Source organism: Grampus griseus (assembly GCF_964374135.1).
Source record: "Grampus griseus genome assembly, chromosome: 19".
NCBI lineage: Eukaryota > Metazoa > Chordata > Mammalia > Artiodactyla > Delphinidae > Grampus > Grampus griseus.
Window position 1 is genome coordinate 45752094 of NC_139013.1, and position 27249 is coordinate 45779342.

Here is a 27249-nt window from a genome sequence, read left to right on the forward strand (position 1 = left end):
AGCTAGAGTAAGCACAGGGAAATTCCCACCCAAGTTTCTGAAGTCTTCTCAAGAGTTAACTTGAGGAAACAGAAATAGACACACTGAGTCTTCAAGTAATCTTTTTCCAGTAAAGTATGGGGGTAAAACATATATTAATCACCAGAAAAATAATTAATGACCAAAGTACAGTGGCTTAAAACAATCAGGAAGCAGCTGAACTTGGGAGGCAGGAGGAACAGCCTGGTCTGGAGGTGGGAAGAGAAAATAAGACATGGAAAGAGGGAGGGATTGCAGCCAATAAACAGTTATTCTGACTATAAGAGATATACTTCTATTTCATCTACCTCCTCCCTTTTTTCTGGCTAACAGGATGAAAAGAGAATCAAGTTGTCATTTACCGAGAAGAGCTTCTTAAGACAGAATAAATTCAATAACTTTGAATAGTAAAAGAAATAAAGCAAACTCCCATACCCAGGACAAATCAATAAAAATAAAAATCACTATAAGAGACATATCTGAAGATGCTTCTGCTGCCCCACCGCTGCCCAAGTTCTTTTTGGATAGACGTTTGTGGTATCAGAAACACTGGACCCTGACTTTCAATGTAGTAGTTAATGGGGCCACTTGGGAATAGACCTGCAGGGGCTGTCTCTGCTTTTAGATACTGTTCTGAAAGCAAGAAAGAGATTTTTCTGGAGATTAGAGTGTCAGCTATCCCACAACTTAACAAAAACAAATTACTACTGATTATTATTATTATTTCTTTTTTGTGGTACGCGGGCCTCTCACTGTTGTGGCCTCTCCCATTGCGGAGCACAGGCTCCGGCCCGTGCAGGCTCAGCGGCCACGGCTCACGGGTCTAGCCGCTCCGCGGCATGTGGGATCTTCCCGGACTGGGGCACGAACCCGTGTCCCCTGCATCGGCAGGCAGACTCTCAACCACTGCGCCACCAGGGAAGCCCTACTGATTATTTTTTAAAAATACAAGGGATAGTGACTACACAGGAGAACAGGTTGAGGCTTACCTTACTATGGCTTTAAAATACTCACTTCCAGTGCTTAAGCCTCTGCGCTTCCAATGCAGGGGGCACAGGTTCGATTCCTGGTCAGGGAACTAGGATCTCACATGCCGCGTGGCCAGAAAAACCCCCCAACCAAACAAAACAAAATACTCACTTCCAATCACGGGAGATGAAATATTGCAGCTCTAAGAGACGGTGTTCACAATCTTCCACCATTTTTTCTGTGTATAAATGTTCCATCAGGCACGAGAGGATCCTGGGCATAAAACAGGGGTGAAATTGTAACGAGAGGAAGTTCTGACAATGGATTCAGAACTCTCACACCAGTATTGCTTGGTCTGCAGAAAAAGCCATTTAGCTATTTTCCTAGGGCAATCAGGGACTTACTTTCCTGAGAATCACTCAAATTAACTCAACCTAACAGTGCTTATGCCTTCTATCAACTTTAGAGCCACTTAGCACTTAGGACTCAGCTTACACAAGAGCTGTGTGCAGCTGCTGTATATTTAACTGTTTATTATGAGAAACTTCCAACCATACGAAAGTAGAGAATCATATAATATCCATCTTCCCTTCCCATAGCTTTAAGACAAAGTTTGTTTTAACCCTATACCCTCCTTGCTAATATTTTGAAATAAATCCCAGATACCCTATCATTTCATTTGTAAATATTATACTTCAGCGTGTTTCTCTATAATATGAAAACATAATACCATTATCCACCAAAGAAGTAAATCTAAAAATCCTTAATATCATGAAATATCCTGTCAGCTTTCAAATTTTTCCAATTATCTCATGCCTTTTCACGTTTGTTCAAAACAGGACCCAGAAAAGGTCCATAACCTGCATTTAACTGACAGTATCTCAAATCTATTTAATCTGTAGCAGTTCCCTCCTTCCTCCCTCTCCCCTGCTCCCTTAAGAGTTGACACAGTTATTTTCATATTGGTAAATAGTCTTAATCAGTCTTAAGAGTGTTTGTCTACCTCCACCAACCATACAAAGAGCTTCAAGGAAGAAGATCTTTTTTTTAACCTCCTACCACAGCATGAACATCTGGAGTATATGCACAGGAGAATGATGAGAAACATGGACTGCATTTGTTTCACACAGTTGGGTACGGCCAGCTGCAGGCTATAAAGATTTTTGCAGAATGGAAAACCTGTTCTTATTTGCAACCTGGTTTTAAGAGCTGTTTGCACATCATATGGAAAAAAACCAATACATGAGACTCAAATGCTTTATTACAGCATTTTACAGCTTTCCTAGATCTTGGATATAACTTCAGAGTTCATTTTGTCCATGATTACCCCCTCCAACCACCATATTTTGTGCTTTATTTCAATTATAATTAACTACTCTCTAATAATTATCAAGTTGCCAATGCATATGAGACAATATACACATAGGATGAAAAGTATAGAGCCAAAGCATGCTTCATTTTATCCTGTGAGTTTTTCTCTCTGATTTTTATTTGACCATTAAGTAGGATTATTCAGTGACCTAATGTCTAGGACTGTATATGCTCAGTCACTGTCAACACACATCATCACAATGCTGGGTCTAGGTTCTCTACATCATGGATGAGGCAGAGCCCAAGTCTCCATCCCAATACTAGTTTTAACAAAAGCTGGTATGTGTTCCTGCTTAACAAAATTTCAGTTAAGTTGCTAAACCGTCTGAAAGTCATTTGGGGATATATTCCCCATGCTGCACTGCCAAATACAATACAATACCACAAGTAAGATAACCTACATTGGGTCTCCGGATCTTATGTGTTTGCAGGCTGTCTGTATTACAGATTCACAAGCTTCATTCAAAGCTCTATCAATGCGGTAATCTGCACCAGGGTCAGTCTCCTGAATCAGTGTTTGAAGCTGGATTAAGAAAAATTAAGAAGGAAGAAAGAAAGTCACTTATACATCTAGGATGAGCAACGTCATGTCTTCAATCAGTTCTCAGTCTGGTATATCACAATGTACTCTTAACAAGGTACTACAATTGTCACTGGCCAAGCTCAACGGCTCTTGTCAAATACTTTCCAACTAGTTCCTCTACTTTGCAAGTTTTTCTGTTTAACTCATTGTAGGTATAGCTTGCCTACCTGTCTGAACCATCCCTGGATGTGTGCAAAACAAGAGGACCTTACAATATAAAAGCTGCCTCTTTCCTCACATCTGTTAATCAAATTACTAAATCTGACACTCAGTGCCAAGGCAGAGTTGAGTGGAGAAGAGTAAACAGAAGACATTTCCAGTTAGAGATCTAATTTGGTCTTAAAAATCTAGAATTTGAATTTTGCTGCAAAGACAATGGCATAAAACAAGTATACTCTGCTTTATTAAAAAGAGATGTGAGATTTCAGTTGCAAGAAATACCAATTACAAAAAACAAGAATATTATTTATAATTTCCTATTTTTCCTCAACTATTTTTTATATAACCAAGAGATGAACCAGAGCTTGTTCATTACAAGTAATACAGAAAAATACTTGTCACTATGCAGTTGAAAATGAGGATATATTCTTTAACATTTACTTTTGCTTGGTCCACACTCTGTCATAGAATAAAGTGAAAGCATGATAAGATGTGCCTCAGATTCTTTTTTCCTGTCTGAGGAGAAAGCAGTCGGGGCACAGATGAAAAAGCTCTAAATCAAGGATGAGACAACCTGAGTTCTATTAATAGTTCTGTCTCTGCCAGATACTAGCTTTGAGAACAAAGGCAAGTTGATTAACCTCTAAGTTCCAGTTTCTTTAACTGCAAAGAATTATAAGGAAGAATAATATATAGAAGGTTGTGTAAGCTGCAAAGCATTTTACAGATGTAAAAGATCATTATTACTACAGATGGGCAGCAGATGGTGTTTGGGGTGGGAATCTTAAATAACACAAAGCAAATCTGAAAACTACGGTGCTTCTGGTTGGGGTTCCTTTTGTTCCAAGTTAAAGAATTGGAGCCCTTTTTGTGTCATTGATTTAGCCTCTGTAGGAGCCTTGTCTGATCCTCATACGTTTGACCTACAATCCTATAGAGGCTCATGTGAAAGCACTGACCCCATCACACACTTGATCAGAGAACAAAGATCAAAAGAAAAACCCAATTTTGTCTCTCCTAAAAGAAGTCAACAATCAAGATGAGAGAAGTATGAAAGATATCTAATATTCTGGGATGGAACTTACTTATACCAATTCTCGGTGCAATTTGGAGAAGCTTCAAAATGCAGTGGTTAGTTAGTAGGAAGATTACTACTACTGTCAAATGACTACCAATTTTAATTTGCTGACAAAGACCAAAATATTTACTTCTTTTTCTGAGGGACATTATAAGCATCATGGGAGTCTGGAAGTTTCTCTAAGAACTTAGTTAAATATCCATGACTGACAGGCAAACTTTGAGAATTCTCCGTGCATGTACCAGACTGCAGGTTCTAAAAGAAGACAGTGAATGCCCTACAGACTCTAGGAGGTCAAAGGCTCAAGGGATCACTGCTACTCTGGAATCCAGTGACAGCGGTGTGGGAAATAAACACTACGTACGTGAAATATTACATGATGATACATCTATTCCTGCCCTGATTGCTTAGGAAAACGTGAGAAAATGCTTCCAAAAAATTAGTCTAGAGAATAGACAGCAGTCTCCTCAGCCTAGGTGAGACTGGGCCCAGATTTGTTCAGCCATAACTGAAAAGAATTTAAGTTCATGATCACAGTGTATCTGGAAGAGTATATACTCATTAAGATAATAATTATTCTTATGCTTCACTATTTATTCACTTTACTATTTATTGAGAGATCACTAAATCAAAGCACCACCAAGCAGAGAACAAGGGAAAATTAATGGTCAACCACAGACCAATATGGAAGTCTACTGTATCAAGGAAAGAAACTTTGAAAAGCAAATTATTACAAAACATTCCTCCATGTGACTGAGGATGGATAATGAAGTAGATGACTAAGGAAAACTTTCTCCCTTTGGATCACCTATCTTCAATTTTTGTGAGCAAAGGCTAAAGACCACAGGTCCATAAAAAACAAAATGAAGTGTTTCTTGCCCACTTAGCCAAACTTAATGTGGACAGAACCACGTATTTTACCTTTTGAGGCTAACCTCTAGCTTTGGAAGCACTTTTCTTTTGGGCACAAAGCATGAGGTGGGTGCTATTTATTTCTCTCTCAACAAGCTAAATTTCAAAAAGCCCTGGAGGTAAACGAGATGCTTCCAAATAAAATCAGACTAATTTCTTTTTTCTGTACACCTTAGTACAAAGTGTAGCCTCAGGAAAAATATAAGTTTAGTCCTGACCACCACCCTCCCCTTTGCATGCTGCATTAAGGATGAAATGTCTTGATTCGTTCTCGGTCTGGGGCCCAGGCACACACATTGTCACAGAAGTTTCCCAGGACAATCACCAGCAAAGACTGCTCCTGAGGAACTACATCCAGAAGGCTTCCTTCTAGCTAGGTTTGGTATTCTGGATAAGAGGCGACATTTGTCTATTTTCCCCACTATGGGATGTGTAAGTTACTGTCCACTCTGGGTCAGGGTGAGTAATAGAAGCTAAGATGAAATTTTACTCCATGTCAAAATTCTATGGAAATTTTGTGTTTCAGACTGTAAAATTATGATTTTATCTGATTAGCAGGAAAATCAAATTCAATTAATATTCTGTTTTTAATAAAAAATGCCAACAACAAAAATAAGAGACTAATGAATTGCAGTTTTCTGAAGTTTCACTTAGGAGAGAATCTCAACCTTCTAATTTAGAGTATAAGGCTAAACTCTATCTTCTGTGCTTCCTAAAGGAAGGTATAGGAAACCACAGAATTCATTGTACAGGATGCCACTGTTACATTTCGTATTGTAAATTGCTCAAAGACTCTTATTCGGTAAAAAGCAATAAACATGGATAATGGTAATGAAACAGATGCACTGTATCTATTATAATACTTTGTTAAATTATAATATGTACCTGATCTATAGTTACTCAACTGTTTATCAAGTTTATCAAGAACAACTTTATCTTCTCAAGCAAAGCACACTAATTTTTTCCAACTATGTTTACAGAACTGACTGTAGAGTTTGGCGGTAGAGACAGACCCTCCCATGCACAGCTGCCCTTGTTGAACAAGAAAAGATGGTGGGATTTTGAAAACGACATGCTTTCTTGATCCTTCAGGCCAGGAATTCATGCCATGCTGCATATCAGTAACACGAAGAGAATCTTAGAAAGTTTCAATTCATTTCAGCTCTCTTTCAGCCTCAACTCAATCAAAAGTGGTGGGAGAGGCACATTCTCTTTTGCTGGAAGACCTTTTCTGATTTACCAGAACCCGGTTTGCCTTAGTAAATACAATCTAGCCAGATATCTCTTCTTTAAACACTCCAGTAAACAATGCATTTAATCTATTTCTTTAAGTTTACTGTATAGCTCTTTTTATTTATTATGAGCTCAAACTTCTGCTCTGCAGCAAATTCCACGTTTTTACTCTGATATGCCTGAAGAAACAGTATTTTGTGTCTAGTTCTTAATACCTAAGGTTCACTGTGATGTCACAAATGATCCAGATAAATGAGCTGGGACAGCGTCAGGAAGAGGCTCCTCGGCTGATAAACTGTAACATTAACAACGGCAGCGGAAAATCTGTCCTTACCGCTTGCTGGCAGTTCATTCCAAGGTTCCCTTTCTCCCCCCGAACTACTTTCATCAGACAATGCAGGGTTCGCCCTTTTCGATGCAATCCAGAACAGTGGTGTTCAATCTCCCCCCGACAGCTCAGGATGATCTCAGGGCTCAAAGAAAAGTCTTCCATCAACATGCGGCGGTAATCTAACATCTCGCCCTGGCACTCACTGCTCACTTGCCGCCCTGTTAGGATTTAAGTCACAACATTATGGATGGTGAGCTACAGGATCGGATATTACCACATATTAAAAGTACAAGTTTTTCCCTAGAATATACCAGTCATACTATTATCTAGACTGAAAAGCAGAGAACTTAGCAAAAGCTTTATCAGCATAAAATGAGTTTAATACTCCAAAGACTAGGGTTTATCCTGTCAGTGTTCTGCCTTATACAGAATTTTATACTACTGAACTAGCAATGCGTATGTTTTGCCAACAGAAGTCTTATCAATAAGATAACTACTGGGGTAAAAATCAAAGCCAGGAAAATCCCTACTGGCTTACACCCTTTAAGCGTGTGGAAAAATCTTCACTTCAAATACTCACTACAGCTCCCCAACTCTTCTTTGAGCTGTCAATGCCATCTGGGAAAACTTATGAAATTTAACCAAAAAAAAAACAGCTTTGCTGAGGTATAACTGACATATAATAAACTATGCTTTTAAAACATACAATTGGATAAGTCTGACATATGTACGCATCAATGAAACCATCACCACAATCAAGATATCGAACATATAACCATCAACTCCAAAAGCTTCCACATGTTCGTTTAGAATCCCTCCTTTCCTTTCCTCTCTACCCACCTACCCCATGCCCAGTCAACCAAAGATCTGCTTTCTGTGACTACACATTATTTTACTAGTTTGCAGTTTTCAGAAGTTCATATAGATATGCTATGGACTCTTTTTTTTTTGTCTGACTTCTTTCAGATTTTTTGAGATTCAGCCACAAATCAACAGTGCATTGCTTTTTACTGCTAAGTAATATGATTCCATTATGTGGCTATACTACAATTCGTTTATCCCTTAAACTGCTGATGAACATTTGGGTTATTTCCAGTTTTGGGCTATTACAAATATGCTGTTATGAGCATTCATACACAAGAGTTTATATGGATATATGCTTTCATATATCTTGGGTAACCTAGGATTTACACAGCTGGGTCATAAGTTAGATGTATGCGGAACTTCTTAAGAAACTGGCCAACTATTTTCCGAAGTAGAAATTTAAAATTCCCATCAATAGTGTAGTTCCAGTTCTTTCACATCCTACTAACACTCACATGGTCAGACTTTTTAGTATTAAAAAATCTGTATAACTTCTATGAATTATCTGTTCATATCCTTTGACCATTTATTTGCTGAGTCTTTTTGTGTTTCCTGTTAATTTGCAGTTTAAGGAGATTAACTCTCTATTTTTTAAATACCAAAATTAGATGTTTTGCATTCTGCTTTATAATATGCTTTTAGTAGTCAACAATCTCCACCTTTACATTTCAAGAAAATTTCATCAAACACCCAGATCATAATCAAAATTCTCCAATTTCCTCCAAAACGTCCTTCGTTTGCATGAATACCAAACATGCACGGTCTCTGGTTGCTATTCCATTGCTTTTAAGCTTAGGAGTCTTTCACTACCCAGATATGAGAAAAAAATTCAACAAAAAGTTCTGAGTTTTATTTAACAACTGATCTTTTTCCACTTAACTTTTTAATCACTAGGCAATTGTCCTAGCATCATTCATTCGACAGCTAGAAATTTCATTTTTACATCCTATAGTCCATGTTAAGAAATGTTCTTTCTGAATGACCCTGACCTTTTATACATCCTTCTTAGTTCCTTTATCAGGGATTGACTTTTGGACTGAACAGACCCCGAGTCTGACCTTATAAGGTAATCCTTCCTTCTTTCACTGCTTAATTTCTTTATATCAACACTGTTAGAATAATAACAGTACTTACTTATCACTTACCGTATGTTACGTGCTATGCCAAAAAACCTCATTCGATCCTCACAAGAACTCCTCAACACAGGTAATATATTTTTGTTTTATAGATAAGAAAAATGAGGTTTGGAGAGATTAAGAAACATAAATAATGGTCCCCAGGCAGTTAGTATGGTGATAGAGCCATCATTTGAAGTCACATCTCTCTGACCCAAAGCTCATATGCTAAATCATTACGCTTCCCTGACTCTCCTAAAATTGCTGTGTGACATGCATTTTAAAAATTTTAAATTGGATTTGAGAAATATACCTTACTTTAAAAAGGCTGGGATGTAAAGAAAAACAAAATTTAGGGCTGTTGAGTTAAGAGGAAGGGGCTTCAATAAGACTTAGGGATACCAAGCCTTCAGCCTAGAGTTTTGCTTACAAAGAAAGGCTCCAGAGTCACAAGGTACAAGTGTACTCAAAAGAGCCCACATAGCAGGAGACGATCCAAAAAGGAGCGAAAAGGATAAAAAGAAATTAACTCTTACCTCTATGCACAGCTGACTCCAGACACATCAGAAGGTAGGAGAGCCTGGCTTCCCGGGACCGAGGAAGGTTTTCCACGTTGCACCGGTATTTCTTCAAGTCACTCTTACAGGATTTGGCCAATGAATAACTGACTTTATAATCCTGGGCAATCAGCTTTTGGCGGGTTGTTAGTGCTTCTCGACACTGAGAAAAGAGGGCACCAAGGGAGCTGTGAGACCGCTCAGGAGGCTGAGCCGTTCACATGTACCTCTAAGACAAGCAGAGGCTCATGGCCAAGTACAGTAAGCAACTGCAGTGGTTACCAAAATGTCTATGTTTAGGTTTGGTTAAAATTGAGCACAAGTGTGCTGAACTAGTGTAGCAAGAAGCAGGGGTATATGAGCAGGAAAGCCTGGAATTCTATGGTGAATTGCTGATTGTTGCAACAACAGCAACTGTCCAAAACACATAAATATTTGGTAGATTCTAATACATTAACTTGACAAAGTATTCTTTTCCTCTTCAACAATATCCCTAAAGTAAATTCCACCAGAATGAAAGTGGCAACTGACATAACACTCTGGAAGCTCCATTCTACTATACTTTTAAAATATAATTATTCAATACTAAATGATATAAGGAAGTGAAATGAAAAACATTTCTTCAGCCGCACAGGAAAGTAAGTGACAGGATAGCAAAGCCAAAAATAACGACTTTCAAAAGTCATGAAAGATTCTTGCATTCATCCAGGGACAAAGAACTAACAGTAATGAGAAAGCTTAATGACACAGTTGCTGAAAAATTAAATCGCTAATTATCTATGAAGCATATTGGTTTGGTTAGTCTAAACTTCTTGAGTATATAGGGATGGCTTCAGTGTAATTCTGACATAAAATTCTCTGATTTTACTCCCCAAATTGATTCCCCATTGGCGTCCCAAAGTCCAGATATCACGAGAAGCTTAATTTTTTTGGTTTAGGTGAAATATGCTTTGGTTTCCTACTAAAAGCCAAGTATCTTACCCCTGAAAAGGACAAGCTGTATCAGTATTTTATATTTTGGTATGAGTTTATAAGAATATTGTTTGAGAGGATTTGAGAAAGCTTTTAAGAAAATGAATAAAATGCTGGTTTGTTTCAAAGTAATACTTACTTTTTCACTCATAGATTCTTCAAATTTATGGTTAAAGAGGCACTTATATACTCTGCCTTCACCAGCTTGTGTCTGTAAGATGGAATATAACATCATCATCATCACTAGCTAAGTAGTTACGCTGGGCAATATCCACAATCTTATAAAGAACTTTCTGTTAAATTATTATAATGATGACTACCTTTGAACATATGGCTCAGCCATTTGTAAAATTTAGTAGCCTTTGAAAGAAAGTAACGATTGCAGTAAAGATGAAAAAAAATTTCCCATGGTATTTGAATACACTGTCATGTGTTCCCAGACATACTGTTAATTAGGAAACCAAGAGAAGCGTCAATGAGTCTCTCTTCTTACAACTTTATGCTAGAGTCAATAAAACTCTAGCATTGGCTCTGACCAGTGGTTCTGGTAGTTAAAGCTATTAATTCAAAACAGCAGGCAGAGTGGGAGTGTACACAAGTCACGCTCAGTCCTTTGCGGTAAAGATGGAGATTATTTCTGCCTAAAGGGTTGGTAAGGTCTTCTATAGGGTACGCAGGTAGTAACCAAGGATTTGGTTTTAAAAGTTAGCCACCTGTTGCTTCCTTCGTCTTAGCCAAAAGTAGTTAAATATAAATACGTAATATGGCCAATTTTTAGCCACGGAATATATGTGAATGGGATTCCCTGGTAAGATAGGATTCCTATATATAAAACAGACTTCCAAGAACTGAAATTGAGAAGTGAGATAGAGTAGAAAAAACAACGTATGGAGACTGTTCGAAGCCAAGTGTTAACTAGATGTTACCTCAAGGCTGAGCAGCCGTATCCAGTACCCAGATAACTTTCTGTTATCCTGGGACCAACTCCACCTTCCATTTCAGTGACTTTTCTACATGTGACAGCTTGTGTTGGTTTAATTTTGGAATCAAGTATAAAAAAAATATTTAGGAAGAAAAGGAAGCAAAGAAGAACAGTTTCTGAGCTGACTCACATTTTCACAAAAACGTTCCCGATCATCTCGGCAGGCAAAATATAAATGCCGGTCTAAGTGAAAGTCATCTGAGGACAGCTCAGCCACCCGGAGAATGGCTTTCTTGCAGAGTTCAGAGACTTGAATCTTAGGATCTCTTTCTTCTGCTTCCTTCACCAGGCCTTTCTCCAAGCATGATACCACCTCACCCTGTGAATGTGCATCCTAAAACAGCAAGGATACTAACATTTAAAAACTCACCACCATGAGCATCAAAGAAACATCATTTGGTTAAAAACAAAAAACCAAAAAAACCAACTCAACACACAATTGTTTATCAATGTTCTATTGAGAAATAGGGTGAGAACCAACCACATTGTGAAAGTTACAGAAAATGCCCTCGATAATCTTTGGTAAGAATGTAATAGTTGCAAGCTATAAATGAAAATACAGATCCTGGGAAATTTAAGTCAGTTTAGTTTGCACTAAAAACAAGAACCTGACTTTTCAGAGTTTAAAATGTCAGAAAATTTTAAAGAAATTACATCAGCCCAATGTAGTGATCACAGTTCATTGTCAATACTGATAGAACACTGCAGAAATATCTGTTCATTTACCTCTAAGGGCTAGGTATTTCTCAAATAATAGTGCTTTAGTCAAGTTTAAAAAATAACAACAAACCTCAAAATTCATTGAGAAAATATGTTATAGAGACCCTCTTTCTCTTTTTTCTATTTTATACTGTCCGCAAAGACCCCAATCTTTAGTGTAATGTTGTTCACTTTGATGTTCTGGATTTATCTTAATATGATTTAACAAGATTACCACCATTTATACAAACTGCTTTTGAGAGCTTTCCTAAAACCATCCAATTATCTTTAATTGTACATTGCATCTACCCCATAGCAACCACAAGCACTCAATCGTTCAAAATATGAAAAATTTCCCCTAAACACTTTCTATTCAAGAGTCCTAATTTCCTATACTCAGAAGATATGCTTCAAAACCTTGAGAGGTATATACATAAATATACCAAACCAAAGCAGCAGAAAATTCAGTGTTATCATTTTACTGACACACACACACACACACACACACACACACACGCACGTATATAAAATCTCATTATAGTAAAATACCATGTTTATGAAATCATCTGTATATAAGACTCCTAAAACTAGGTATATAAGACTCCTAAAACTAGGTATAAAATCTCATTATAGTAAAATACCATGTTTATGAAATCAACTGTATATAAGACTCCTAAAACTAGGTAGGGAAACATCTATTTTACTAAAATTTCAATTCAACAAAAAATGTATATAGTTTTTTTCCATTTTGTTGTAATAGGGTTTGTTCCACAGCACATTTATTTCCAAGTATTTTCATGAAAATTTTCATGTTCTCTCCTAATATACCTGTGAAAAGGGGCTACGAGCTGTGATACCTATTGTGCAGTTGAGTAAACAGAGGCCTAAAGGAGTTTATCAACTCGTCCAAGTTGCAGAACATAAGGCACCTAGCTAACAGTTCACCATTTATTTTTTAGATCTTGGAGTGCTATGAAACTCCTACAATTTGTATGTGGGTTTTGTATATTTTTCCTGAGGAAAGTTCATAGCTTTCATTAAATTTCAAAAGGTTTTCTGATCCAAAAAAGATCAGGAAGCACATTCTACTAGCAGATTCTCGTGCCTTCCTATTTTCTATCTGTACCTCAAACTTTCTCACTAGCTTTATGATTCCATCCAATGCTTAGAAACCTGAGATGAGCAAAAAGTTTTTTTAGAGAGTAATTCTGAAGGGAGAAAAAACTCTGAAGGACAAGTGACAAAAAGATAAGGACAGAGAGAAAAGTGGACACAACCCCAGAAATTCAGAGTAAGGCTTATTTTTTCTTCCTAATTTATGAGTGACACTAAAATGTGTCTGACTTTGGCCCACTTAGAAGAGCCCTACCCATTTCCACTTCCCAAAGGAAAAACAAACCTGTGATAACAAAGATTTGGAAACATATCAGTCACTTACTATTTACAGTTTACAAGAGATTATTATAAACATGATTTTGTGTTAATGAAATAATGTCCTATACCAAATTTTAGTAGCTCATAATAACTTACTGAGAGGTTGCTAGCAATTAGGTCACAATCACATAAAAGAGGTTGAAAATAATAGCATGATAGTCAACTCACGATTTAGACTTACCCTTCAGTTCTGACATCATAGGGTAAAGAAATGATTTCCCTGTAATGAGTCTAAGTGTTTCCCTGTATACTTAGGGTTTACAACTGTTTAAATGCACCAGCACCATGGTTTGGTTTGAAATCCTCTACGGAATGTGAGATGTAATTTTAATTATAGCAATTGTAGCACCACATATTAGTATCGTGCCATAACATCACCTCCATTAGATATTTTCATTCATCATAACTTTAGACAATTTTTTCTAATAAAGATATTTCAGGAATTCTTCTCAGTTTCCCAGAGTCTCTGAGCTTTTCAGTTCAGCCCATTTGAGTTATACAACTGAAATGTATGCAAATATTTGACAAAGAAGACTGTAGGGTTATTACTGAATATGAATGAAAGCAAGGAACTGCACAGCAGCACATTACCTACAAGAAAATGAAATTACTTAGGGTTAGGTTTTAAAAAGTTATTAATATGCAGGCTTGACATATGAATAACAAATGATATTGTAAATGGACGTAAAATGAATTTTTAAAATTCTTATTGTGGTGAGACAAATGTCTGTCTTACAACTATTACTGGGCTTCCCTGGTGGTGCAGTGGTTGAGAGTCCGCCTGCTGATGCAGGGGACACGGGTTCGTGCCCCGGTCCGGGAAGATCCCACATGCTGCAGAGCAGCTGGGCCCGTGAGCCATGGCTGCTGAGCCTGCGCATCCGGAGCCTGTGCTCCACAATGGGAGAGGCCACAACAGTGAGAGGCCCGCGTACCGCAAAAAACAAACAAACAAACAAACAAACAACAACAACAACAACAAAAAAAACAACAAACTATTACTAGGGTCCCGATCAGTTTTTAGCAGTTCAATAGGTAATATTTTTTCTTCTCCATACAACTTGCCTTATTAAAAAATTTTTTTGAAAGACCAGAGAAGGATAACACTAATCACAAAAAGGTGGGCAAGAACTCAGTTTTCATCTCTGCTATTAACCATTCTCCGTTTCAACATCTGTAATGTCTTCTGTGATCTACCTCCATAGGTAAAGAGAGAAAAAGAATGTCTGAACTATTCAAAGTAGTTGGTTAAAAGCAGAAAAGGATAAAATGATAAAACTAGTGTGTGAAAAGTATAAAAGTAGTAATAATATGGGGCACTTGTCTGCAATTAAGTTCCTGTACTGGATGCCACATTCTACTTTCTCTTCAAATGATATAAATTATTTACATTTACTTTTGGAGATCTGCCTTTTCATTTTAAAAATATTTATTTAGAAAATTCTAAATGTTTTATTAAATATATAGTCTTTGTTCTAAAAATTTACATATATTAACATTCTGAAAGAATCATTATAGTTTTGAAATTATGACATTTATATGTTCATACAGAGGCAGGGTATAAACAGATTAACCATGACCCCTCTCCTCTGGCCTTTGGAGGTGAGTTCAAAGCTAGTCACAGAGGCGTTTGCAAGCTTCAGGGCAACAAATTTAAAACTGATGAGTGTGTTCTCTTCTGTGGTCAGAAGCTGACTTTATAAATTTTCAGGATAATTTTCAAAACTAAATAACTTGGCTTCAGAGAAGTAAACTATAGTTAGAAAAAGGCAAAGAAGGGCTGAGGACAGACTGCTATCATTTTTAAACTTGGCTGTAGCAATAGGGTGGATTACATAGAAAGGAACATGCTTTTTCAGAAGTGCAGGCATGAGTCATTCTAGGGTGCTAGGGTGGGGGTCTGGAGTAAAAAGAAATTCATCTAACTGGCAGGTAGAGTCAAAGATGAAAATGACAAAAATGTGCATTTGGATGGTCCATGGAAACATTTTTTGTTATTTTAACTAAGCTGAAAAATCAATCCTCACTGCCACATCTTTGGGCTCTGGCACTGTTATATTCTACCATGGTTCAAGTCAGTGCAGACTTAGTAACTTGTACACGCAGCTGAAAGCAGGTTTTGCACTAACAGTTCAGATTGCTAGTGGGAAGCTAACCAGCGATTATCTTTGTGGGCAATAGGGAAGAACTACTACAAAGAGAGGTGAATTGTAATGGTCTGCTCTACAGCATGGATCACTAACCACAAAAATGAAAATGTGTCATCACTGAGTCCTGAAAAGTGTGTCTGTTACACTTATATGAAGATTTTTAAGAGCGAGGTTTGGAACTGGATATAACCCTCAACACCCTAAATAAAGTCAGAGGCGCTTCCTGAACTATCAGGGTGACTTAAATGCTTTTGTTCCATTTCTACAGTGTGCTGGGAAAGTGAAGAATCACCCTTCTTTATTAAAACTGGCCTTTCATTAGCTGCCTGAAAGCTAAATGCCAGTTCACGGCGCTCTCAAGACTGACTCAGAGGTTCCCTGTGAAAGGGCGAGCCCTGTGCTGGAATGAAGCAAAGGGTATTTGGTGACAGCCAGACAATAACCAGCGCTCAAACCTTCATTTGAACTGGTGTGTGCAGTTCCAGAATTCTAACACCACGCCCCCCAGTGAGGGATGGAAGCCTGCAAGTCACAGTGCTCTGAACAGAGGGCAAAGGCACAAATGGATTTTGCTTTCTCTCGTACTTCCTGAACAGCAGATTAATGAGCAGCAGCAATTAACAGCTGATGCCATACATAGGTCTCAGACTACCTCTCCCACCGGCATCTGCTACTTTTCAGGAGTTCTTTCATTTTTGCTAAGCAAACAAATTCAGCATTAACCTGGCTGAACCTCCATTGTGACCCTCTGGACAACAGACTAACAAGGACAAAAACAAGATCAGATATAATTAAGGAAGAAGAACCTAGGTAGTTATTTTCTTTCCTGTCTTTACTAAAACTAGTTCTCCTGAGATGAACATAACATATATAACATTTACAGAGTAGCTTTCTTCTGAGAAGCTAAAAGTACCTTCCATATTTTTAAATTTTCTAATTTTTAAATACATTATCTTCTTTTATACTGGTGTGCTTACTAAGTAATTTTTTTTATGGCAACAGTGAGGTATATGCAAAGAAAGGTTAGAGAACTTGAGTCCCTCCTAATCCAACTACTTTTCCCAAAGGACTACTGAATACTTTTCTAGAGGAACGTTATAGGTAATCAACAGCTGGTTTTGCATTTTGAAGCTAACACTAATCTTAGCAGATATTAATTCCTCTATTCCCCCATACAGTATCGAAACATTTTGTTACAAACAGATGAAGTGTACCCACAGGCCAACTAGCCTTAGATATTGGGGCTGTCTGGACCTCAACTTTAAGTCTACCTCTAGCCCTAAATTTTTCCATGCCAGTCATACAAAGCTTTTCATCCATCGAGTCTGTAAGACCCCTTTGGTGAAGGCAGTGTAGTAGATACCTTTTCTCCAAGCCGAATGCTCCCACATTTCAGAATGTTGATGTCATTTTTACAGTCATCCATGAAGCCACAGATCAGACGGTAATCACTGAAAATGATGGCTGTCATCTTGGTGATGTACTGGTGACACTGGTACTCAGTGATGTTGCCTCGGTGATCCACCAAGCAGGAAACCAAGTAACCTTTTCCAACTGGTTCATCAGCACACTCTTTGATCTGCTCAAAGGAAAGTGGCTGTTTTACACAATTATACTATTCTCTTACCAAACAACTTTTACAAAAGAGAGAATGATATTTTCTTGTTTCTTCTTCCGGGGAAGAAAAAGGAAAACACTTAGAAATGCTTGTGTTTTAAAGAAAATCGTGTGCCATGCCTACTCAGATCGTTGCACCTTCTAGGAAATACCTGATTAATATGCTTTGCAAGAAAATACATACATATACAAATGCTTAGGTAGAACTCATGTTTAAATGGAGTAAAAAGAGCTTTTTAAAAATTTTCAGCTTTGTTGACAAAGTTGATTAAAATGTATTTATTGAAAAGAGCTTTTGACAGCTCTTTTTATAATGATTCTACTGAGAAGTCCCTTTATCCATGCAAAGAACACAATGGACAGTGAGAAGATTAGTCTAAGGAATAGGTCTGAAAAACAGGTGCAGAACTAAAGTCTAGTTGCATATCCCAAGCCAAGCTACACAGCAAACTATTAATGTTAGGTAAACCTAATGACCAAGGGGAGGGAGGGAGGAAGGCGTACTATTACCTCTTGACATGACATTAATGTGTTCTGAATTAACTATGGATTTGGACATATGTTTTTGAACCTAGTAGAATCCCAGCTTCAACACTGTGGTCTAGAACAGAAATATGTTTAAATATGATGTTTAGGGACTTCCCTGGTGGCGCAGTGGTTAAGAATCTGCCTGCCAATGCAGGGAACACGCGTTCCAGCCCTGGTCCGGGAAGATCCCACATGCTGCGGAGCAACTAAGCCCGTTCGCCACAACTACTGAGCCTGCGCTCCAGAGCCCGCAAACCACAACTACTGAAGCCCACGCACCTAGGGCTCGTGCTCCGCAACAAGAGAAGCCACCGCAGTGAGAAGCCTGCGCACTGCAACAAAGAGTAGCTCCCACTCGCCACAACTAGAGAAACCTCGCACGTAGCAACAAAGACCCAATGCAGCCAAAAATAAATAATAAATAAATAAATTTATTTTAAAAAAATGATGTTCAGTGCAGTCTGGCAAGAAGTTTGGGAAGGGGAAGGCCATTGCAAGTCTAATTTGGGTGGTTTAGACATATGATCTAGTGGATCAAGCACAGCGTGACTCCACATGGGTAGTGTTCCTGCAAAGTACACAAAATCACAAGCGCTAATGAAGGAAAATAGCCCCAAAATGTTGAAATTCAGGCATAAAAAAGTGAAATCTACTTACACGGTTTTAAGCTTGAATTATAAAGCAGAGAAGGTTGTTTAGAAAAAGCCTGTTGCATTTGGAGCAATTAAAAAAAAAAGGCAGTTTTGACAAGAGGAAGGAGCCAAATGTAAATGTCTGTTTCCAATATAAATGAGAAGGAAAAAAAAAATGAGAAGGGAATATTTTACCGGTGTTTTTGAAACCAGTAGAGACCGTTCTCTACTATTACACCACCTATGGTAAACATGTACACTTGATAAGATAAATACAATCTCCTTTTCCAAAAGGTGCTAGGTGAAGGATATACCACGTACTAATTGTCCTATGGGCCGATGGGTCTCTTCATGTCTAACCCCAGGATTAAATCCAGAGCAAGTCAAAGACTCAGTTCAAGAGAGGAAATCGTGTTTACTTTTAAAGAAGCAAACCTGGAAATTTAAATAGCCTCACACTGGCTTCAAGAGGCAGCAGAGATCTTCAACAGTCAACAAGCTGAATGTAATGTTTTCAGCTTAACATTGAGCTCTTTTTTTGGGGTGATGCCTAAAGAGAGGGCCGTGAATGTATTTCCAAGAAAAGGGTTTTTTGTTTGTTTGTTTGTGATTTTTTAAAAGCAAAACAGAGGTAAGTTTCAAAAGTGAAAGGAGAAATAGCTGCTTGAAAGTCTCAGCATTTGTAATTCAACCACTGGAAAAACCCTGCATGAAAAACACAGGACTAGTGGCAGACATCTGGGTTTTAAAACAATGAAGTAGTATTCGTATAGGCTCTAATACTGGGCAATCAATGGTTTAAAACTCTGAAGAAAGACCAAGAAACATTTTGCATTGGAGCCTCAATAAGAAATTAAATGTATATTTAGCTTCCATCACCTGAGATTTTACTGAAACACCTATTTGTTCACCACCAATTACAACCAGATGTAGTGTCTGAATTAAAAGTGTATGCTTTTCTTCAACCACTCTATTGGAGAGAAGTCTAATAAAAGAAATTTCTAAGATTAACAGCAAAAAACAGCATTAAATCGTCAACATATTTATGAATGGGAGTAAACTCTGAAGTGGCTGGGGAGCAGATGCTTAAGGTGCCATTAAAAAATGCTACAGTCACTCTATTTTTGACATGAGGCAGGAGAAAAGCAGGCAACATTTGACTCAATCATGGAGAGTAAATAAAAAGTTTGGTTGGCAGTCTTCAGTATTCTTATGATGTTGTTTTCCTCCTTGGAAGGATTCCAGAATTAAGAAAGAAGATAAGAGGGAGATGTAGAATAAAATGTTTTGTTGGCAACTATGTTCTTCCTGATATTTAATTTTCTTGACTCCAGTATAATCTCCCTCTAGGGAGGGAGGAGTGTCCCTGTTACATTAATCTTTTATAAAACCACAACACCCCAAAAGGTTACAAGAGGGCCATAACATAACATGTACATTACAAGGAAGCCAGTTTCATTTTATAAATACAGATGGATAAAACCAGCAAAGGGGGAGATTATTCTGATGAACCTGCATAGTCTATGAGCTAAATTTCCACATGGCACTCAAACTGGTATGTACACGAGTCACATAGGGAGTTTGAGGTGCGTAATACTGAACCTAGAAGCTGAAGATCAATGCTTTAAAATAAGCTATTCTATTCTGAAGCCCCAACGCATATGAAGAAAGGTCACTGCTTTAAAAGAATAAATCATATCTGATTCAGTAGTAGAAAGTTTGAGGAAGAAAACAGGTTCCACAAGATCCCATAATAACGAAAGTTAGGAACACAAGCTGAGGACTTATCTGGTTGGAGTAGAGTCTTCCTTAAGACCTCAGGAGAAAATGGTCCTGAATTAAGTCATCAATAGGGTAGTTTGGGGACAAATCTATATGATGCAAGATCTGTGATTATTAACTTGGAGGTAAAAAAATGGCAACTATTTTCTTTGTGATTCTTTCAGTATGAAGAAATCCCCAGCTTCATGGAATTTCTATCACTAATTCTAAAAAATAAAATAAATTAAAATAAAAATTTCAATACCACAATTTTCACTAATATTATTTGATATTTACACTGAGCCAAGAGAAATGATTGAAAAATATCACCATATTAGCATCCATATAATGTTATACATTTTTAGTAATTATTTTTATTTTTATACTCAATATCCATTTATAACAATATATACAATCTTTTTACAAACCTTTTTAATGCTAACTCCTATTATTTGAAGCATATGCCCTGTGGTTCAACTGGTCCAAGTGCATAGCCAAAACACTTAGGAATGTTTATCAGCCTCCTGGGGAAACCATTCTGATACGCCTCAGTCACAAGCAGATTGTACAATGTGTGAGAGCACAATGTGTGACAGAAGTGATTGTATTCTCCATTTGGGGACAAAAAGAGCCTGATTTCCAACTTGTCTGAATCAACAGTATCCTACTGTAAGTGTAGGTAAATGTTAAGAAAAAGAAGTCTAATTACACCTCTTTAGCCTATCTCTGAGCCAAGACATATGTTAATTCCAAGAAAAGTAAAGTAACTGAATCAGTCATTCCTCCCTTAATGACTGGTCTGGTCAACAGATGTAATTTTCGCTTCTAAGTCATTAAATATGCACAAAATTCTTTCTTTCACAACCTACCTCTGATATGGTAGACTTGCAAACCTCTCTGGCCACAGATTCAAATTTGGGATCTGTAGTTAGGTTCAGCTTATAATTCCATAACAACTAGGTATAAGAGAAAAACAAAACAAAAAAGCCAAAAAAACTCCAGTTAGAATAGTATGAAATTTAACATCAATGGTTACTATAAATGATAAAATTCCATTATACAGAGTCAGATAAAACATATTCACACTTCAGTTAACAAACAAAAAGATAAAATGTCACTGTATTTACAGATAAAAGGAAAAAATGTGCAGACAAAATAAAACACTACCATTCGGACATACATTTTTCTCTTTTTACTTAAGGACAAATTTTTTTTTAAGTCAGGAAAATAATTAAAATGAAAATTCCTGATAAGGGTTTCAGAGAAAATATAAATAGGTTGTATACGCAAAATTCTTAAATCAAAAAGTCTAACCCAGGAGCTCAAGAATTGGTAGGTTTAGTTGCAGATTTCACAATCAACAGTGCTTTTCACACATCATTTTTATGAAGGAGTGTTGTCCAGAGTCTAGTTTCCTGACACATCTTTCTTTATTCCTCTAAAACCCTCAACTTGACATATACACGATAAGGTCTATTTTACACAACTGTTTTAACATGTCTTAAGCTATGAAATCTCTAAATCCATTACTATTCATGGGCGAGGGCTGAATATTACTTTATTTTTGCAGCTTCAGTTAAAAAATTTCAATACATGATTCAATTCCTGAAAAGTAGCAAAAATGAGCTCTTAAACTCTGCTCGGATGGAGAGACAGAGCAGGGGCTTTGTATGACGTAGAACATGAAGAGGTTTGGGGGGTGGAGGGGCAATTCATAAGCTTTTCTTTCAGATGGCTGCACTCCAAGACTAAAGAATACAATCACTCATTCACGGATTCATTCAAACATCTGCTTAGCACTTCTTATGATGTACCACACACAGTCTAATCTCAAGGGCTTCATAGGTTATTACAGGAAACAGAAGCAAATGTTTGAGCACGTACTGTGTTAGGAACTGGGGGTTAAAACAGGAGGAGAAAGACAAACACTGTCCAGTGGTGGCTATGGTAATAGCAGGTAATGTGTATTTGGTTAATGGCATCACAAGGTGCCACAGCAGTACAGGGGAGGAGTACCCCACACTGCAGTAGGGGGTTTGGTCAGGGAAGGTTTACCAGAGAAAGTGCTATCTACGATGAAATCTGAAAAATTAGTAGCAGTTAGCCATATTAAAAAGGGTAAGAAGACTGTTTTAAGTAAATAAAGCAGCATGCATGGAAGCTCATTGGAATGGGAAGCAGGGCATGTTAGACGAACTGAAAGTCCAATGGAGGATTGACTGTGGAGACACAGGCCAGGACCAGATCATAAAGCCCTTGTTAAGTCATGTCTGAACTTTAACCCAAGAGTAATGGGGAGTCACTAAAAGGGAAATAAGGGAGTGACATGACCGGATTTGCTTTTTAGAAGTAGAACAGAAGCTAATATAAAGTGCATTAGGAACAACACAAAAACAGGCAGTAAATTCCGCATAAGAGTGCTGAGGAAGATTTTGTGAAGAAATAAAATATAAAGGATGAGGAGGATTTCTTCTCCTTCCTCAAAACCAAAAATCAAAGAAAAGCAGTAAAAAACTCTAATCGCCCAACTATCATCAATAAGTGAGTTTTTAGAAAAAGGGTTAAGAATCTGGCTACTATCTATAATGAAAGTTTTAAGAGGATGGGACTTTTGCCTTGTTTACTACTATATGCCCGGTGCCTAGAAGAGTGCATGTAACACATAGGAATTGATAAATATCTGTTGAATGGATCAACAAAATAACAAATCTATACCATGATAAGTTCAACCAATAGGACATATAAGGCCAAACTGAGAATAGATATAGGAGAAGCTTAGTTCTAACTGAAGGCATCTTAGGCCTCCTGGCTCCTCAGAAGTAGATCCCATGATTCAAAAGATGTGGTTAGAACTGGACAAATATATTTTACTATTTATCTATCTATTACCATCTATCTAAGTCAGTACTACATGGTAATTAAATGTTATATTTTAAAATTAAGGCAACACATTCTGATTATATATGTACATCAAACCAAAGACAGATTAAAAATGTCCTCCTTATAGAGTGACTTGCAGGTGACCCAATGGCATTTCTTCCATGTAAAAAAAAAAAAAGAAAGAAAGAGAAAGAAAGAAAAAAAGGGAAAATGCAAGAAAGAAAAAAGTTGTTTGGTACTTAGAGTTGGAGTGAACAGCAACAAATGTCAAAAAAAATAAATACAAACCACAGAGTATTTCCTTACTTTATCTAATACAAACTCAGATGTCCTATGATTGGGCTAGAAACAGATTTTCTGACAAAAACCATTCAGATAATCGTTCAGATCTTTTGAATGTCTTTAACTTTTAATTTGGAACCTTATTTGTTCTGATAATAGGTGTAAATTTCCTTACGAACAGGACTCCTCCCAGATAACTATGATACTATTGTCTAATGCTAAATATTCTACCTCGTCCTTTTTTCACTTTTTCAGTTATAATTCACATACCATAAAATTCACGATTTTAAAGTGTACAATTCAGTGTTTTTTTAGTATATGGTTGACATTTGAACAACGGCCACATTAGGGGCACCAACCCTCTGTGAAGCTGAAAATCTGAGTATAATTTATAGGGGGCCCTCTGCATCCACAGTTCCCCATGCTCAGATTCCTGCAGTACTGCAGTATTTACTACTGAAAAAAAACCTATGTATAAGTGGACCCGTGCAGTTCAAACCTGTGTCGTTCGAGGGTCAACCGTATTCACAAGGGTGCATAACCATCACCACTTTCTAATTCAAGAACATTCTCATCACCCCAGCAGAAACCCCATGCCTGTTCTATCACTCGCCATCCTCCTTACTTCCATCCTTTACAACCATTAACCTACTTTCTGGTCTTTCACTTTTAATATGACTTATTAATGCTTTATTATTCTCTTTCAGGAATATAGGTTAAAAGGGAATTCAACATAGGTTGCCACAAGTACATTTTCCTCTAGAAAACAGATAAACACACATTACACTTGATTACTGAGAGGTGATTATTTACACCATATTTGATAAGTGTCCTTTCCTCTGAGTGGCTATAATCAACTAAGAAAAATAACTGCAATTTGACAATAAATACTACTGGTTAGCATGATGTATTTCAGCTTCAATTTCCTTAAATTTAAGAGTCTCATCTTTGAATCCATCTACGCACCCAACTCCCTCCCCCAAATATGTACTAACTACTATAATCTGAGTATTGTGTTAGGCGACAAAGTTGAGACAGGTGGAAGTAAGAAAAAATAAAAAAAGCCACTGTCTTAGTACTCAAGAAGTTCAACCACAGGAAACAAAAGATGGAAGAGTTCGATTAGGAAGAAAATAAGCAATAAAAACACAGTGTGATAAATGTGGTAACAGAAGCATGCAGAAGATATTATGGGAACACAAGGAAAGAACATATCACAGTGATTGTAGAGGAGGGATAGGTGAGGCTGGTAGTGGTCAAGTTATACTGGGCCAGGAGTAAGAAGGAATTTTGTCAGATGAACTGAGGAAGACTGGGGTTCTAGGACTGCAAGCGTAGAAAGGACAGAAAGAATAATGATAACTTCTGGGAATCCCATAGTTCAGAATGGCTGGAGTTGAGGGTATGAACGATCAGGGGAGAAGGGGTGTTAGATCACACTACTATAGCTGATATTAAAGAATCTGGATTTTACCTTAAAGGAAATGAGAGGCTAACGGATAATTTTAATCAGAGAACTCAAAAGATGAACTCTGGTTGTATAGAGAAGGGCTGCACTGAGGGGGTTAGTAGGCCAGTTAAAAGGCAAGAGTTTTTGGATGGGAGAAGATGGGATATATTTGAGATATTTATTTAGAATAATGACAAGATTTGGGTATGGAGAGTGAAGGAAAATTCTTTTTTTTAATTTTAATTTTTATTGGAGTATAGTTGACTTACAGTATTGTGTTAGTTTCAGGTGCAGAGCAAAGTGAATCTGTTATACATATACATATATCTACTCTTTTTTAGATTCTTTTCCCATATAGACCATTACAGAGAATTGAGTAGAGTTCCCAGTGCTATACAGTAGGTCCTTAATAGTTATCTATTTTATATATAGTAGTGTGTATATGTCAATCCCAATATTCCAATTTATCCCTCTCCCCTGCCGTGCCCCCTGGTAACCAGAAGTTTGTTTTCTACGTCTGTAACTCTATTTCTTTCTTGTAGGTAAGTTCACTTGTACTCTTTTTTTTTTTAAGATTCCACATATAAGCAATAGCATATGATATTTGTCTTTCTCTGTCTGACTTATGAAGGAAAATTCTTCCTTCACAGTCAAGCTCCTTTAAAGTATAGTCTAAGTTTATTTAATCTACTTACTCTTCCATTCATCCTTAAAATTTTTAAAATCAAAGCTGTCTGTTTAGTTAAATAGTCAAAGGTAGTCAATCTAAACAAACAAGCAGTCCCCCACAAAGTCCCTTTCTAAAGTCCTACCCATTACCCAGAGACAATTATTTTACCTTTTTCTTATGGTAATTACCTCCATACTTTTAAGCTATTAAATTGCTTAAAATTGCCTGACCTGTTAGTTTTAGATACTGTATAATAGCTTTATACTATAGAAGGTAAGGAATGAACTCTTACACCCTCTTCCTGATCCCAATACTCCCAATATAGTTAAATCATAATGTCATTAGATACTCAGTATTTACGTTCTTGATTATGTAAAAATACTATATATAATGAGCCATATAGAATATTATATTTCTTTCAATTTTTAGTTTGTCATATAGTTAACAGTCATTTATTTCATAAGCCTATTTTCGATATACCCATTACTAATTAATCCCCCATCTCTTCACTGGAAAAGCAAATCTCTCAAAATGTTCAAATGCTTCAAGTGATCTCTCAGGTGAGACATTCCTCCTGGAGTCTTCCGTCTTCCTGCTTCAGTCAGGACTGGTTGCCATCTAAGCCTCTGCACAGGTGTCATCCTTCACCATCATCCTTGGAATTCCTTTGCTTTTTCTTAGGCTGATGCATTAATTACTGGATTCTTTAGTTTTCTCTGTCTTGCTGTATTCCCTCATTTTGGTGAAGCACATCCTCTAGTAGCTTTATGAGAAAACATGCATGGGTAGTAAATGTCTTGAAAAATTTTATGTATGAAATGTCTATTTTGTATTATCTTGACTAAATATAATTTTTCCTCAGAATTTTAAAGGCACTGGTCTACTCTCTTCTAGTTTCCAGTAATGCTAATGAGAAGTATCATATTACTCAAACTCCCAGTACTTTAATTATTATTTTTTTCTCTGAAAGCTTTTGAGATCTTTTATTTACTCCCAGGGTTCTTTTCAGAACCCTAAAATTGGTTTGGGTTATCTTTCCATCCATGGTGTGAGGCACTCATGGGCACTTTTAATCTAGAAACTCATCCTTCAGTTCTTGGAAATTTTCTCATATTTTTCATTCAAGTTTTTTCTTTTTTTTTGGAGTGGCTAATATATACCAGGCACCACTCAAGACAGATGTGAGCAAAGAAGGGCAAAATCCCTGCCCTCAAGTAGTTTACACTGTATGAAGGAGAGAAAGATAATATGCAAATGATCAAATAAATAGATCAGGTATTGAATGCTATAAAGAAAATTAAGCTAGTATAAAAGAATTGAAGTGACGAGTGAGGGGTGCTTTAATAGAGGGGGACAAGGAAAATGAACATCCTGAAAAGGTGACTGTTCCATGATGAACAGCAAATGCAAAAGACCTAAGTCAGGCACATTCTGTGAATATCTGAGGGATAGCGAGGAGGCTGCTTGTGGCCTAAGTAGAGTTATCAAGGCGGACAGTGGTAGAAGAGGCCAAGGAGCAGGTCTCTACTCTCTGCATGTGTTGTAGGCCACTGTTAAGGACCTGGGAGTTTAATAAGTGAGAAAAAAGCTTCTGGGGTTTTGGGCAGAGACGTAATATGACCTGACTGTTAGAGGAATCATTCAGGCTGTAGCATGGAGTATAGACTGTAGAGGGACAAGGGCAGAAGAAGGGAGACTGCTTAGGAGGCTATTAAAGAAGCACAAAAGAGAACTGACGATGGCTTGAACCAGGGGGTACCAGTGAAAATGGTCAGATTCAGGACACATTTCAAAAGGAGCGCCAGACAGCAAGGCTGCTAACAGACTGAATGTGGGATATAAGAGGACAAGAGGACTCAAGGTTTTTGATTTGAGCAATGGGAAGAACTGAGATTGGGAAGACTGTAACAAGAGAGGTTTAGAGGTAGAAAATCAAGAGTTCAGTTCTAGAAATGACTGTGAGACAGCGTAGAAACGTGAAATCAGCACTTGGAGTCTGGAG

At 37.3% G+C, this 27249-nt stretch overlaps 1 protein-coding gene across 2 annotated transcripts in view; it reads right to left on the reverse strand.

Moving 5' to 3' along the window:
• Positions 1–27249, reverse strand: part of GLG1 (golgi glycoprotein 1) — a gene marked incomplete at its 5' end in the record, with an annotated part of 148516 nt that overhangs the window by 31721 nt on the left and 89546 nt on the right. For both annotated transcript variants that reach the window (XM_082676241.1, XM_082676240.1), the window contains 8 exons: positions 1159–1260; positions 2760–2881; positions 6658–6872; positions 9170–9353; positions 10302–10373; positions 11275–11478; positions 16791–17006; positions 20835–20921. In XM_082676241.1, the coding sequence (XP_082532367.1) occupies positions 1159–1260; positions 2760–2881; positions 6658–6872; positions 9170–9353; positions 10302–10373; positions 11275–11478; positions 16791–17006; positions 20835–20921 (1202 nt within the window). The remainder of the gene's footprint in view (positions 1–1158; positions 1261–2759; positions 2882–6657; positions 6873–9169; positions 9354–10301; positions 10374–11274; positions 11479–16790; positions 17007–20834; positions 20922–27249) is intronic.